The 16,860-nt window shown below is 41.6% G+C and overlaps 1 protein-coding gene across 1 annotated transcript in view; it reads left to right on the top strand.

The window, feature by feature from the left end:
* Positions 1-404: 404 nt before the first annotated feature.
* Positions 405-16,860, top strand: part of C8a (complement C8 alpha chain) — a 52,316-nt gene continuing 35,860 nt past the window's right edge. The window contains exons 1-3 of the mRNA XM_051171439.1: positions 405-578; positions 12,853-12,946; positions 15,755-15,899. Of these exons, the coding sequence (XP_051027396.1) occupies positions 502-578; positions 12,853-12,946; positions 15,755-15,899 (316 nt within the window). The 5' untranslated portion in view covers positions 405-501. The remainder of the gene's footprint in view (positions 579-12,852; positions 12,947-15,754; positions 15,900-16,860) is intronic.

Here is a 16,860-nt window from a genome sequence, read left to right as displayed (position 1 = left end):
TCTCGGGCTCCGGCTGTTTCGTGATATATGGCAGAACCTCCATGTAGCTCTCAGCGTTCCTGTTGCATCTGAGCCGCTGTACCAGAGGTGCCTTGAGCCTTGCTGCTGTCTTTAACAACAGACTCATCTGATCCCAGAAGCGCCAAGAGCCACTAAAAGACACTGGGGAGCCTGTGACTGCATCTTGGTTTTGCGTTTTATCTCTTCCCTGGAAAGAAAACTCCTCAGTGATTTTTTAGTTAAATATCACTTTTCCTTAGCCACGTGGGCATTTTTCAAAAAGGGCTAAAGGGCTTGGGGCCATTTTGAAGGTGTTTGGCTAATCAATACCTTGGTTACTAGTTAATCACATTGAATGGGAACTGAGGGACTTCTGTCTATTTTAAACATCTGATAGATGTTTTGAGATCCAGCCTTAAGCTATTACGGCTTCTAAAGTAGGCTATTTTCTTTTCTTTTTTTCTTTTTATGTAGATGCTAGACTGGTGACTTCTGGATGAGATGTTTGCAGTTGCTTTCTTCAGCTTGTCTTTGATGGCATGGCACCCCGGGATAACTGCACAGGAGAAGGCGAACCAGTAAGTGGCCTTCAGGTCTTCACCAAACTGGGGTCCTCTGCTGGGAGGGGGAGGGGGTCTAAGATTCTGTGCTGTTGACTGTGGGCTGTGTTTTTTTATCATATGTTACTAATCCAATAGAAGAATTAGAGCTGGTGTGGGGGGAGCCAGTTAGCAGTAATCTGATCAGCTATGAATTACCACTCAGGACTGGGGTGAGGCATACTAAATCATTTAATTAATCTCTCTGACTCTCAGTTTTCCTTTCTGTAGACTGCAACTCGTAATGCTTCTTCTGCAGCAGTTAGTGCAGACAGAGGTAATACAATCCTGGACTTAAAATTTCCTCTGCAGACAGTAGGCATTTAATAAGTAGTATTCTTCTCAAGCAATGTGAGATAGTTAGCCTCTACTTTCTTATCTATAAAAGTTACACACACACACACACACACACACACACACACACACATCCCACCTTACATTGGTTCGGAGGCTATACTAATAGGTAATATTTGCAAATATTTTTGTGAGGGAAAGCAAGATGCTGTAGAGAGGCTCAGCTGTGGCATTCTAAACCTTTGCTCTGGGCAACAGCAGATGTAATATTTTTCTGTGTCTGTTGCATTTTTGCCTGCTCTGTTTTTCAGAGATTTCCAACTTGGCTGTATATGTTTATATCTCACCATTGAGTATTTTGTTGTACTTAGACAGCACCTTAATCTAACCATTGGGATAGATTTTTAAGCACTCTCTGTCGCTGAAACATCGGAGGTTTTAAATAGAGCCATTTAAATTCTGAGAAGTTGATTTCATTTTGAATCGTTACCACTTAAATCAGAGGTTCTCAACCTGTGTGTGGTGACCCGTTTTGGGGCTTGATGACCTCTTTCACGGGGGTCACTTCTCAGATAGCCTGCATATTTACATTACGACTCATAACAGTAGCAAAATTACAGTTATGAAGTAGAAATGAAAATAATTTTATGGTTGGAGGGCCACCACAACATGAGGAACTACATTAATGGGTTTGCAGCATTAGGAAGGTTGAAACTCACTGGCTTAAATGTTGGCGTAAGAGAGATTCCCTTTAAGTTACAATTCAGGAGGGGAAACACGTTTTACAAACAGATAATCTGTAACTTGTATTTAAAACAAATATACTTTTAAAATATCATAAAAAATTCATCACTGGTAATTAAAAGACAGGCAAGAGGTCGGTGGTGGAGAAAAATCTCAGCTGAGGTACTCTCAATTATAAAATCTTATCATCACAATCCTTTCTGAAAACCAACAGTCTTGGTGTTTGATGAAGTTATCAAACAAGACAGATCAGTGAAGAGGCAAGCTCAAGTCAAGGCAGAGGAGATCCGAATCAATGCTCCTCGAAGTGCCAAGGGAGACATCATGGCACTGTTGTGTTCACTGCCGGTGAGGTTGATGTTGGCTTTCAAAATAGAAAGTTACACGACAAAATCATTCTCCTGGGTTCTAGTCCCGGGTGCTTGTATTCACTATTAATAGTTATTTGATCTTGAACAAATTCTATAACCATTCAGGGCTTCATTTTCCAAGTAAAATAGGAGGAAAATAAGAGCAAGAATTAAATGCCTGAAAGTTCCTGGAACAATGGAACAATGCTTCCCACTTAGTGAGCATTCACCAAGAGCTGCTTCCAGGGATGGCGAGGGGCCGATTGTTATTGTTGGTTTTTCTATTTGTTTGGATGGTTGACAGCAATCAGAAAGAAGAAATTTATAATGTGCCAACTGGCATGGGTCTTCCAGATTTATCCAGATCAATTAGAGACTTCAATTTTTTGTTGTATTTTTAGCAACAGCACTTGTTTTTTTCCTCCAAATAAAATTCCATGAGAGCCCTAACATGGAAGGGGTGTGTGTGTGTGTGTGTGTGTGTGTGTGTGTGTGTGTGTGTGTATGTGTGTGTGCTTATGGTTAATGATACAAATTTACTTTATAAGTTTGTGATTAACATTTGTTTGTTATATATCTTGATGGAAATAGGGTTGTACAAGCATAAAACCTTAAAGCCTTAGAAGGATGTTTTAATTAGTGATATAATCAATGATTCTCTAGTATATGTTTTATAGAAGCAATGTTTTTTTGTATGTGTCTTAAATAAGGCTTATTTAAAATGTGAAGTTCCTTCAATTTATTGAGATTTCTTCTATGGCTATGAAGGTAGCATTAGTGGATAGTCCATGTTGTTCAATATACATACTTCTAAATCAAGTCAAGTTGGGCAACCTGTGGCTTGAATTTTCATCTTTTTGGTCTATAACTTACTGAGAGAGGGGGCACAGTATTCAACTACTCTTGCGGGTTGGCCTATCTCTGTTTCAATGCTATCAGAAGGTACTATGTATGTTTTGAAGCTCTGTTATTCACAAACACACACACACACACACACACACACACAGAGAGAGAGAGAGAGAGAGAGAGAGAGAGAGAGAGAGAGAGAGAGAGAGAGAGAGAGAAAGGAGAGAAGAGGGAGCACAGTATTCAACTACTCTTGCGGGTTGGCCTATCTCTGTTTCAATGCTATCAGAAGGTACTATGTATGTTTTGAAGCTCTGTTATTCACAGAGAGAGAGAGAGAGAGAGAGAGAGAGAGAGAGAGAGAGAGAGAGAGAGAGAGAGAGAAAGGAGAGAGACAGACACAGACAGAGACAGAAAGACAGATTAGCAACTTTTTAAGATCACTATGATGAAATGGCTAAGAAGACAACCCAAGGGAAGAGCATTGTATTTTGCTCAACAACTTCAGAGGGTTCAGTGTATCACAGCAGGTATGCTGATGGAGGCGAGTTGAGTGGTTTTCTTCATGCCAGAGAGGATGCAGAGAGAAGGGAATGCTTGCTCTTGCCTGGCTTCTTTCTTTTGTACCTTTAATTCTGTCAGGGTCCTCAACCGACAGGATGGTTTCACACTTATTCTCAGTAGACCTTTTCTTCTCAGTTATGTTTTCCTGGAAAGGCTTTCACAGACACACCCAGAGGGTAAGCTTCAGCAGTCTCTTCAGTGATCCTGAACCCAGTAACAAAGAAAATTAAGATGGGCCATTTCATAGGACTGTCTTCTTGACAATCAGTCCTTTCATCATTGAGAAATGTTTTCATTATCTTAGATGGTTATTTTTAATTTGCAGTTCATTTTGTTTAATAGTAATGTAGTAATTCTCATTGGCTTACTATTTGTGTTTGCAATAGAAATTGTTCTCTAATATTTTATTTTAATTTAATTTATATGGCTATATTTTAAAAATGAATCATCATATAGACATATGAAGATGATTTTGCTTTATTTATTTAGTCTAATTATGATCTTTGTCTTTTAAAAGGCTAAGTTAATTATCCATTATCATCATCATTATTGTTATAACCATTATTATTATTACTAGTTTCTGTTTATTTTGGAGTGCTGGGTATTGAACTTGGGGTATTGTACATATAAGAGAGGCACTTTTTTTTTTCAAATGAGCTTCCACTCCAGCCCTAGTCTCTGTCTTTTTGTCATCATAATTAGACTATTTACATTGAATGTAGTTATCGGTGGGGGGTAGCTTTGAGTTCATTTTCTTACTATTTCCTATTTGTCTTATATCTTGTTTCCATATTTCTCTCTTTCTGAGATAATATATCAAACTTAGTATCTTATGATTTTAAATGGATAGAGTAACTATTCTACTTCATTTCTGTTTTATTCTATAAAATTTATAATATATAACATTAGTTTATCAGTCTATGTTTCAATAATATTATATCACTTATAATATTGTTATTTCATATGTAAAGCTTTCTTTGACATTTATTGTAGTGCATTTTTGTCAATGAGTTCTTTTGTCCTTGTGAAAATGGTAGAATTACATAAAACCATTTAGTTTAATCAGCTCATGGCACAGAGAAAAACTGAATTCTATGGAGAGAGAGAGAGAGAGAGATTTTGGTGACAAGATTTCTTGTCTGGCACTTATGACTATTGGTGAATTTAATTGTCTCCGAATCCTTCTAAAATTGCTGTTTTATTATTCTTCAAATTGAAGACCAGGAATAAAGAGAGTAATTTAGTACATTGCACAGAAGTGTACAGTGGCACAGGCAGTTTTCCAGCCTCTGGACCATCACCAGTCTCTCACACCAAGAAAATAAAACAAATTGCCTCTTCAAAAATAAGTTACAACTTTGATAAGCAAGTCATAAGTTTAGTTTGAAGTTAAGATAATTAAAGAATTCCATACTAACATTTCCACTATAAAGTAGGGAGATTATTAGAGAGATTGACAAAACACAAATGAAGACCTCAATCCTAGAGGAAACATAAACACTCCCTAAGCATTCAGTGGAATCGTCCTTTTGTTTTGTTTTTGTATTTTTGGTTTTTTTTTTTGAGACAGGGTTTCTCTGTGTATTCTTGACTGTCTTGGGCTTGCTTTGTAGACTAGGCTGGCCTTGAACTCACAGCGATCCGCCTGCCTCTGCCTCCTGAGTGCTGGGATTAAAGGTGTGTGCTACCACCACGCAGGAATTGTCACTTCTTTAGTAGATCACATATATAGTAGATGCAAAGGAAATGTCAATTACATTACTTTTTATTTTATTGCCTCTATGGATATCAAAGAGTGTTTGCTCAACTGTCTGGGCCAGAGCCATGTGAATGTTCTCAGCAGTCATCAAGATGACTGGAGTTAGTATGCACACAGGCAACATGGTCTTCTAATTAGCATCCACAATTGGGTGGCTGGTCATAGTAATATGGAGATTAATACTCAGAGTAACTAACTCTAAGCTATGCATCAAATGGCACCAGCTATGAACTATGCAGAAAAGCCTGACGCCTGCTTGGAACAAAAAGTGTGTGTGGAATTCCATGTGACTTGCAGATTCTTTTTGTATCATTCATTTGTTCTTTATTTAATAAGTAAATATTCTAGATACAATAGTTTTTGCTAGGCAGTAAAATAAGCAAATGATATCCTGATCCTCCTGTGATCTACAGGCCATGGTGGTTTGAATGAGAATGGCTCCCTTAGGCTGGTGCTTCCCCATTGGTGGAAGTGTTTGAGAGCTATTAGGAGGCGTGGCCTTGTTGGAGGAGGTGTGTCACTGAGGGCAGGCTTGGAGATTTTGAAAGCCCATGCCACTCCCATTTATCTTTCTCTATCTCTGCTTCATGCCTGTGGACCAGGATGTAAACACTAAGCTACTGCTTCAGTGCTATGCCTGCCTGACTCCTGCTATGCTCCATGCCTTTGCCATTATGGTTATGGCTCACCCACTGAAACTGTAAGCCCAATAAACTCTTTCTTCTATATGTTGCCTTGGTCACGGTGTCTTAGCAGAGCAGTAGAATGTAGGCTCTGTTTCTTAACAATTAAACTTTATTATACAACCCAACTAGCTTACACAAGAAGGAAAAAAGGTTAAAGGGAAAAAAGAGTGAACCTTCCGGTATCCGTTCCATGGGACGGGTCCTTAGGTGTCTTTGGCCTGCGTGCTGGTCCAGCTTGTTTGCTGATCCACACGCTCAAGCCCGGTCTCAACCTGTTGTTCTCTCCTCCCTGCCTGCCTGAGTCACATGCGAAGGGCAGTCTCCTTCTCCCATTGAGGGTCAATTAGAAAAACAATAGTCCAGGTGGGGTCTCCAGGTCTGCTTCCTGAATTCCAGGCCCAGGATGGCTCCACTCAGTCTGTCACAGGTATTCACGGGGTGCCCAAGGGTAAAGCCTGCCAAGACTGCTTCCACCTGTGACAAACCTTAGTCTTTCCCACAGTGGACAAATAACGAAGTCATGGCCTCAGACAGTAAATATGTAAAGACGAAGTTTCATTTAAGATCATGAGGAATTCTACTGAAAGAATCAATGGAATGTGTTGAGAGAGAAAAAAGAGATCTAGCAGTAAATTGGCTGGGTGACATTCTCTGTAGAGGAAGTATCTACACTGATAAGTGAAGGCCAGGAGAAGCTGTGTGAAGAGGGCAGTGTGGAGAGACCAGCAGGTGCTCTGCTCCTGTCAGGGGAAGTAGTTTGTGATGCATGTGGACTGAAGAGCGTTGGCAGGAATGCAAAGAACTGTGCCAGGAATGAATGTCACAGTGGTGGGAAGAGGCTTATCACAGATAATCATAGACACCATGCTGAGGGACACTAGATTTTAGTTTATATCTAGTAAGATAAATCTCAAGAGGCACTTATAAATGAGAAATACTGCATGATTCCTCATCGGAAAAAAAAAGCATTGTGTTTGTTATATAGAAATTAAAAAAAAAAAAAAGAGAGGAAGAAATAGAAAACCTTTAACCTTTCCCAGAAAATGAACTGGTGACGTAATGGAATTTTAAACTGGCATGGTGGGCACTGAAGGGGGTGAAGGGAAGAAGCATAAGGTACATCTTAATGGCAAAATTGACAGACGTTTCAAAGGGTCATCTGAGAGGGCAAGAGAAAGAGGGAGACTAGAGACCATGGCTAGGAATCCAGTCTGAGAACCTGTATGTGTTGGTGGTCCCACTAATTACGGGGTTAAATTGAGAAAGGTGTTGGTTGAAAGTCAAAAAGAAGAGGTTTAACTTATAACCATTATGCTTTCGGTACTGGGGTAAGCATTGAGGATGTGCAGAAGGGGAGCGTGGTAATGGAGCAGGAGGGTAGAGGTACAGTTCAGGGTGAAGATCTAAACTTAGAACGCATTGACATGGGGGCATACGATGCTGGTGGAACGAATCTCGGCTCCTTGAGAATAAGAAACCCAAGAAGAGAAAAGAAAGGCAATGTTGTAGCCTAAAGAATTCTAGTTCTTACAGAAGAGCAAAGCACTGGTGGCCATGTAAGGGAGCAAGCAGAGGTTGGATTGAGGAGGTCAGGAGAAGAGGAAGTTGTGGCTGACACAGAGCGAGTCAGATGAAGTTGGAAAACTCTCCATTGGGCTTAGCAATGAGGAGGGTGCTGAAGACAGAACACTTTCAAAGCCAAGTTTAAAACACCTTCATCTCATGAGATAATTCCTATGAAATTGAATGAGATTATCTAAAGATTATATCATTAGTGACAATAGGCTTTGACTATAAGCTGAGCCTGTGTACTAGGATGTCCCCCCCTGTAATAACCATATAGGTTTTCTGACCCACAGACCTAGGATCAGTAAGTAGCTAATGAATTACTTTGCTTTCTAAGTTGCTGAAGTGGCCACATTCTGGGGTCAAGCATTTGCGTCTCAGGTTACAAATACAACTGTATTTTAAATCCTTTGTTTAATATGCTAACCTGATTTACAGAGTAGGTGAGGGTTGGGAAGATGGCTCAGAGAAGTGCCCAGCCACACAGCAGGAGGATCTGAGTTTGGAGCCTCAGCACAGCACCCAGGTGAAAAAAACAGCACAGCAAAATGTGGCTGTAATCCCAGTGTCCAGATGGTAGAAACAGGTGGATCCCTGGGCAGCCAGTCTAGCCAATCAGATAACTCCAAGTTCATTGAGGGCCCTTGCAATTCAGGAAGACATCTAATAGTGACTCTGGCCTGTGTGTGCACATGCACACACATGCCCACACCCATCTCCCAGACACAAAGTATCTCAGTGGTCCACAGGCCTGTACAGGGCAGGTTCCTGATGAAGATGGAGAGGTTTGTACATGGCTGAGTTGAGAAGAAAGCAGACGCTGGAATGTGTCCTAGGCTGCTATTCAGGGTTTCACCCATGATCTCATCCCCCACATTCAGAAGACTTTACCAAGCTGTTATCTCTATTTTTAGTTGTAAGTGGCAGACCCTCGGTTCAGATGTTGATGTACTCTACATGTCTGTTATCTTAGGGTTTCTTCAACTGTGCCCAGTCATCTTACAGATATTGTATGGAAAAGAAGGATGTGAGCTCAAAATAAATGGGGAAAATAATGGGATGAGCAAAGTAAGAGGCAGAGCCCCTAAACACCACCAGGCATTTTAAATGTCTGTGGAGGGCGTATTGTGGGCAGTTTGTTCAAATGAGTTTGACTGTGGAAGTTTTCTTTTCCATGACCCACATCTGGATACATAGCTTCAAAACTGGTACACTTGAGACTACATTTTGAAGAAATGTGCAGCAACACTATATGACTTGTGCTGTTTCAGTAGAAGAAAGCGAAGTCGTCACAGTAACTTGCTAATAACAGCAAGCAACACAGAAGCAGATCCAGGCTAGACTCATCTGCTCCTGGTACTGGGGCTGTTCTGGTACTCCAGGCTAAGTTTCTACTGATGCAGCAGGTTCTTTCTGGCTGGGAGATACTTTAAAATTATTTGCCAAGAATCTCATAGGCCACAGAATTTTTGGTGTCCCCTTAACTGTCACTGATTCACTTTGTGCTGCTATAGCCAAATACAAGTGGCTGAGCATTTAATGAAGAGGTTTATTTAGCTTGCTGTTCTGGAGGTTTGAGAGTATACTGCTGGCACTTCTAAGCTCTGGTGCTCTGGCTCAGTCACAGCGTGGCAGATGGCATCATGGCAGAAACATACTGTAGAACGGAACATGTGGTGAAGCCGAAAGCAAGAGGCTGGAGAATGGATGGCTAGCCTGCCCCTTGTGGAACAGCTCACTTTCATAGGACTAACCACCGAGAGACCAACGGGAATGCCCTCATAAGGATGGCATTCCATGATGTACTGCTTTCCAGTAGATCCTACATCATGCAGACTCCATCATCTCAACAGCACATTGATGGAGACTCAGCCTCCATCACAGGAAAACTTTGAGGCATGGACCACACCAAACCACAAGCATTACACCATCTAAAAATGGATACAACTCCCTGGGAAAGCTATTTGGCAATGTGTCACAAGCTTTAAACTCATGCACTCTACAGGACATATCACCAGTAAATACCCTAGAATACAGAAAAAAAAAACTTGGGGCTCAAATATATATCATTATAGCACAGTGAAGCAGTACATAGTCATCATAAATAGTTTATATCCCTTCTGTATTAAGTAGAAAAATCAAGATATACAACATGATATTCAGCATGCTCTTAACTATATTATGAAAAGAGAATGAGAAGAAATATAATAAAATATTAATGGTGGTAAGATTTGAGATAATATTTTTATAATCATTGTTATAGTTTCTTTAATGTGAATACATTACTTATATAATCATCAAAAGTGAACTACACTTAAAAATTCATTAAAATGATGAGAGAATATTGACCATGTTGGCTGGAGGTGATTTAATGGCAGTCCTGGTGTTCCTTCAGTGTCTGGCTTCTGTCTAGACATCATGTCATGAGCTTTGCAAGCTGCAGCAGCGTGGATCTGCTCTCTAGGTTTCTGCTTTCATCTCTGCCTGGCTTTACTGTTTCCATCCATTGTGACATCACAGATCAGACTGTGGACTTACCATGACATTAACAACAATTCTACAGTTAGGCACAGGGCTAATGCAAGCCCTCTTCAACCTCCACATCTTTGGCCTGTAAATTCTCTCCATCTTTCTCCAAAAACATTAAAAAATTTTAAGATAATAGTATATCAGGGAAAAGTGTTCTGACTCAAACTTTGAGTTCTCATCATTTCTGGATGTCAAGATCATTTAATTTAGTTCTCACTAGGAATTGGGTTCAAACAAATCTCTTAAAAATGTCAATATTTCTCTGAAATTGGATTTATTTTTCCTTCCCTCTCTTCCTTATCTCCTCCTCCCTCCATTCCTCTGTTCCTCCCTCCATCTCTCTGTTTCTCCCTCCATTTCGTTCTCCATCTCGTCCTCCTTCCTGTTCCCCTTCCATCCCTCTGATCCCCCCTCCACCCTCATCCCTTTCTCTCCTCTATCTCTCTGTTCCTCTTCTATCCTCTGTTCCTCCCTTCATTCCCTCTGTTCCTCCCTCCATCTCTCTGTTTCTCCCTCCATTTCTCTGTTCCTCCCTCTATCTCTCTGTTCCTTCCTCCACCCCTCTGTTCCTCCCTTCATCCCTCTGTTCCTCCCTCCATCCCTCTGCTCCTCCCTCCATCTCTCTGTTCCTCCCTCCATCCCTCTGTTCCTCCCTCCATCCTTCTGTTCCTCCCTTCATCCCTTTCTTCCTTCTCCCCTCATCTCATTCTCTCTTTTCCCATTTCAGTATTTTCTGAATATCTACTATGGGTCTACCCATGACAGATGGTGGGATTCAGTAGCAACAGAGGCAGAACCCAAATGCCAAGGGTATATAGAGTCTGATAGAGACAGGAATTTTACAAATATTGCAAGCATGCTAATTAAATGTTGAAAAGATACATTAAAAAATCAGCAAAATCATGTGGTTGTCAGGAGAGCTTCTCTTTCCAGACTGAGAGTGCTGATGATACTGCAAGACAGCTGTGAGCTGATCAGGTGGACAGCAACTGGGTTCTCTGGGTAGGTGTGATGGGAGGAAAATACCTAGGTTAAGAGTTCAGAGGGGCCTCCATGGAATAAAATCCGGCTATAAAGAAAAGCGAAGATAATAAGAATCTTGTCAAAGGAAAGAAGCTTTGGTGCCAATAAGGGTTTTTGATTTTTGTTTTTAAGTGCACCCCCCCCATGCCCCACTACAGAAAATCATTGAGCTATAAGCCGTGGCTGGGCAGGGGCAAGGGCAGTGGGCTCAGAGTAAATGTGAACAGATTTGTGGGAAAATGGGAAGGACCTCAAAGAACTTGGAGTGCACCAGCATGATGGTTCACTGGAGGGACAGCAGCCGCTTGAGTTGTAAATTTTAGGTGGCACAGGAGTTTATCACAAATTCCTGTGGCTGCTGACTGTCTCTGAGTGCAAGAGGCTGAAAATTATAGGCAAACGCTCCACCACCAGACCACATCCGCAGCCAGGCCCGGGGGTTTTAGTATTTGGAAGGATGATAAGTTCAAGATTCAGGTATAACCACAGATTCCATATCTAATGAGATAAAATAGACAAGATATTTACCTCCTGGGATGATTAAAAAGATCAAATTGCATGGTCTAGGTAATATCCCAGTACACATACTTAACAGCAACTTGCAGTAAAGATTTTATAAATATTTTTACGTACTTTCAGTAACTATGTTGGGTACTGCTGTTTTTAACGTAGTTTTGCCAATGGGACAACAGCTTAGAGATGTTAAGTAACTTACTCAAGTTTTTGAAGCCAGACCCTGGCCTCAGTGGTGTCTCACTGCCCAAGTTCCTGCTTTTTTGGCTTGTGAAAAAATTTTTTTTCAGTCACCCTGAGGACTCAGAGCTCTAAAATGATGATCATTTCAGCTACTTGATATTGACAAAGACATAAAAGAATTGTGTTGATGGTACTTGTTGGGACTGGCTGGACCTCAAGCTCTTAGCATCTTCTTTGAGGAATTGAAGTACACACAACTACCAGTGCAGCAAGGGATTTTATGTATAAGCACAGTGCAGGGTCCCCTGCATGGGAGCAGCAGGCTTAGTATGATTGCTCAAGAGCCCCACGTTACTACTCATGGCTTCCTTTTAGAAGTCCGAGAACACAGTTTGCTAAAGGCAGGCTTTGGTGATCTCTGCTCTCATCACTGTTGATTGACAAGTATACTTTTGGGCCTTCTGTGAAGGCTTGGGTTTTGCATCCCATAATTTTAATCACGCACAACCAGCCATGCATAACCCCCTAAAAATTCATTCTGAGAACACAGTTTGCCTGACGCTGTCTGCAACTAACACCAGTTTGGCTCGTTTCTCATCCCAGGATGTGTTTGAATACAAACTAACCACAAGATGGGACTTGCTAGGGCAGAGAGACCAACTGCTTTGCTGGGAAAGGGGTGTGTTCAGCTCCAGCCGTGCTGGGCTAACCTACCCTTGTAAACTGCCTGCCTCAGTGGTTTGTTTAATCCCTCCAGTACATGGGGCTGGAGAGATGGCTCAGAGGTTAAGAGCACTGTCTGCTCTTCCAAAGGTCCTGAGTTCAATTCCCAGCAACCACATGGTAGTTCACAACTATCTATAATGAGATCTGGTGCCCTCTTCTGGCCTGCAGGAGTATGTGCAGGCAGAACACTGTATACTAAATAAAAAAATAAATCTTAAAAACAAAACAAAACCCCTCCAGTACCATACCAGCCTTTAATAGAAATATGATAAATATCCCTTAGTCATTTCTTACAAAGCACACTTTAACTAGCAAGAAAAATGTGTACAAATTTCTCTTTTGCTTTAGTTTTGAATCTTAAAATCAATGCAAGGGAATGGGAGGATACAAGGGATGGGCTAACAACTGAGATGTAATATGAATAAATTAATTTAAAAAAAAAATCAATGCAAGGTCTTTTCTCCTTTTAGGCGAGTCACTCGAGCTGCGACCCCAGCAGCAGTTGCCTGTAAGCTGAGCAACTGGTCAGAATGGACCGATTGTTTTCCATGCCAGGACAAAAAGGTAAGCCACTGAGGAACATCTCGGGCTATCACCCGTCTGATTTGTGCATTAGATACCAATGGAAAATAAACAGGGGCTGGGGTGGGGGTGGGGGAGTATAAATCTAGGACTCTAGAGAGAAACTGGATCTGAATCTAGGCATGTAGAAACCTCAGGTTGCCTACACTTGGATGGTGAGGTTTGTGTCTGCTTCTCTTGACTTTGTTTATAATACATCATGAGGCAAGGCTACTGACAGTGTCTATGTTGTGACATGGGAAAATGGCCACCAGGACACAGATACACTAAAGCTCCATGGATTCTCTGGGTCCTGGTCAACCTTTGCCCTCTATTGAGGGTCATCTGGAAAGATGGGTAGACAGCTTAGTAATAAAGTGCCAACGTTCCTCTTGACATAGATCTGTCTCCCAAGTCAGCAATAGTACATTTCTACAAACATGGTGTCTTTATACAACAGACATTTGTCCTCTCGGGTTCCTGGAGGCCCGAGGAAAGCAATAGAGGTGTGAACAGTGTTAGCCTCCTTTTGGAGACTCCAAGGAAGACCGTGAGCTTTGCCTCATCCACTTCTGGTGGTTGCCCACAGTCCTTGGCTTATGGCGACCTCACTCCCCTCTGCCTCTCTAGACACATTGCTTCCTTCTCTTGTGTGTCTTCTGCCCAGTGTGTCTGCCTGCAATCTCCCTGAGTATAACATTTTGGGCTACTCGAAAAATCCAAAGCAATCACATCTCAAAAACCTTTAATATTTTTAACAAGATGTTTTACAAATAAGGAAAAATTAGAATCTTTTTACAGATGGAGAGTTATACCCTTTGGTAGCCATTACTTAACCTACTGAGTATTCTAAACTTGCTTTTTTTCTTATATTTTTTGTTTACCAGATTGCACAGGGGACCGTCTTCCACTTTATGTCAAAAATGAATTACTACCTTAAATACTTGGAAAGATATATGTGTCTATGAACTAATCCTTAAGAAAGTAGATCCTGTTAATTATTTAACTAAATGGCTACCATTGTTTCATTTATTAACATGTCTCTTCCTTTCAAAGTCACCCAAAGAAAGATGTGCATTTCTGGAAATGAACATTATCTACTGCATCGAAAAGGAAATTATGCTTTAATGACACAAGCCACAGGAATAGCACAGAGAAGTTCCCCCAGGAAGTATTGGCACTCACCTTCCTACAACCCACCATCCTCATTGTTGGATAGCAACCCTAGTAAACAGGGGACTGATGGGAAGGAATCTGAAGGCTTATGCCCCTGTTCCGGGTGCAGACACTGCAGCAGGATGGTGACAGCATTAATAGTTACCACGTATCAAGTGCTTTCCACATCCCAGGCACTGCAGTAATGCTTTACGTAAGCGCATTGTCTAGTTTGGCTTTCACAGACAATCAGAGGATGGGTGTCGCCTTCCACTGTAGGAGATTGTACACTAAGAAAGGCAGAGCTGAGATTTAAATCTGGGCAAACTCATAGATTCAAGAAGCAACTCATAGATGCTCACATCACTGCTTTCTGACTTATTAACATTCTTGGAGGAGGGACTTTTGGCCAAGCGAAGGACAAAGACCAAACATACAGGGCGAAGCATTTCATTGCCAATCACTCTATGGAAGTTTTCTATGCAGTATGTTTTGTATTATTATATATTTTTATCTCAACTGGACTAAACTTCCAGAAGGCAGCGACGTGGCCTTGCACTTCTCTCAGTGTCCTAGTTTTTGGCCTCCTGCTTCTATACCATAATCTTTCTGACCCTCGTATATTTTTCCAGAAGGCCTTTATCATGAAAGTCCAGGACACCCCATGCCACACCCCGACCCCTGTCGCCACCCTCCAAGACTAGCTTGTATTTTTTATTCTTTCTGTCTTTATATCAATAAGTTTACTCATCTGTAGTCAAGGCTGGACTTGGGGATTGAGGTGATGTCCCCTCATTAGTCTCTACATTTCTCTACACAGTAGGTATGTAGTTACTAGATGCCCATAATTTCCAGAAATGTCACTTTCCCCAGAACAGAATCACCAGAGATGACTATTATTGGCTCAGGTTGAGTGAAGACCAATCCTTGAAGTGGTTATTACAAATAGGGCCAGTCTGGCTGGTATCCATCTTCCTCTGTGGCTGGCGAAAAGGAGACTATGCCTGTCTGGATCCTATGAGATGTGTGCCAAGTAAAGAGGAGATGGCATGACCAGAAAAAAAAAATCCCTGCAAAGGCAAAGCAGCAATGGCCTTTAAAAATGTGCCTTACCAGAGGGCAAATCTGAATACAGGAAGTCACCTGAGGCTGTCCTTCCTTCATTTTCCTTCACGCTCCATCTCAAGCATGAATGTCTCACAGAGATTGTAGACCAGGGAGAGAAATAGACATGTGCTTTGTCATCATCTTATTTGCCAAGTGCAAACAAAGAAGAAAAGTTTAAGAGTACAGCGTTATATACTCTTGGCTTTCCAGAGGAGGGAAGCCATGAACTTTGAAATATAAACACATGTCCTAGCTGAATAGGGGAAGGGAGTTTTTTTTTTTTCTCTTAATAAGTAAGAAAACCTTTAGAACGTCCTCGTCCCAGCCTTTCATTTGACACTTCACATCTGTACTCAGAATTCCAGCTGACGACTGTGACACCTCTGTCTGAACACCACGGGGCATGCTCATGTGTCCCCCTAAGAAGACAGCCCTAAAGACAGCTTTCAATCATGAAGCGCTTATTCTTTATGTTGAGCTGAGGGCTGCCCACACAGATCTTGGTTGATTGATTGACAAGACTATGTCTGGTTCACAATCTGATTTTAGTACCGATACCGGAGCCTCTTGCAGCCAAACAAGTTTGGGGGAACCATCTGCAGTGGTGACATCTGGGATGAGGCCAGCTGTTACAGCCCCACACCTTGTCTAAAGCAAGCACAGTGCGGACAGGATTTCCAGTGTAGAGAGACAGGTGAGTAGCTTGCCAATACAACAACAGCTGTGCTTGTCAAACAGAGTGTGCAAAGTAAGGACTTGGGAGTTGGTTAAAGTGCAGACTCCTAACTGTTGGGGGTTTGGGAAAGGGCCCAGGAATCTGCATTTTAAGTCAAGCTAGCAATCCATGTAATTTGTCAATGGACCATGTATTTGTCCCTTTATCTTTAAGATTATGTGTCTGTATGTGTAGGTGCCTAGAGAGGCCAGAAGAGAGCATCAGATTTTCTGGAGGTGCAGCCACAGTCTACCTGATATGAGCCTTCATCTGATATGGGTGGTCAGAACTGAATTCGGGTCCTATGCAAGAGCAGCACACATCCTTAGGTGCTGAGACAGCCCATGTAATTTTGATTCATCTGTGTGTATATATACATATATGATTAGTTTAGGAAAAGTGAAACTCATAGTTAATAGATAATGTTTATTAAACAAACAGCCAGTGTACTGCCTGCTGTTAATATGCAAAATAAAAACAATGAACCTGACCTTGCTGCAGTCCTAATCTGTTTGGAAGAGAGATCTATAAAAGGTCGACTATAGCATCATAAGACAGCCATTGGGTTGTGTGCAGTTCTCTAGCAGGAGATACCTAATACGCTTTAGGGACTCAGGACGGGACTTAAAATGACATTTGAGTTGAGATTTGGAAGACACATGTACAAAACCATGAGAATTCAGGGACTCATGATCTTTTTGGAATCTTTGTGACATGAGGGCTTTAGAGAGAGACAGGTAGGTGACAGGGTTCAGACTGCAGCTTTTGGAAGGGTGGGAACCGTTGGCAGATACAGAGCAAGAGGGTGGCATGGGAAGAGTGGAATTGTAGAAGATGCCTGGTGGCGGTGATATGGAGGCTGGCTTTGAGAGGGTGAGACAGATAGGCCTGGGCTAAGAAATACATCACAGAGCTGGAGAGCTAGCAAGGATGGAAGAGG

Source organism: Acomys russatus, chromosome 29, assembly GCF_903995435.1.
Source record: "Acomys russatus chromosome 29, mAcoRus1.1, whole genome shotgun sequence".
Lineage (NCBI taxonomy): Eukaryota > Metazoa > Chordata > Mammalia > Rodentia > Muridae > Acomys > Acomys russatus.
The sequence above is the reverse complement of the archived record's forward strand: the minus strand, read 5'-3'. Positions and strand labels throughout refer to the sequence as shown.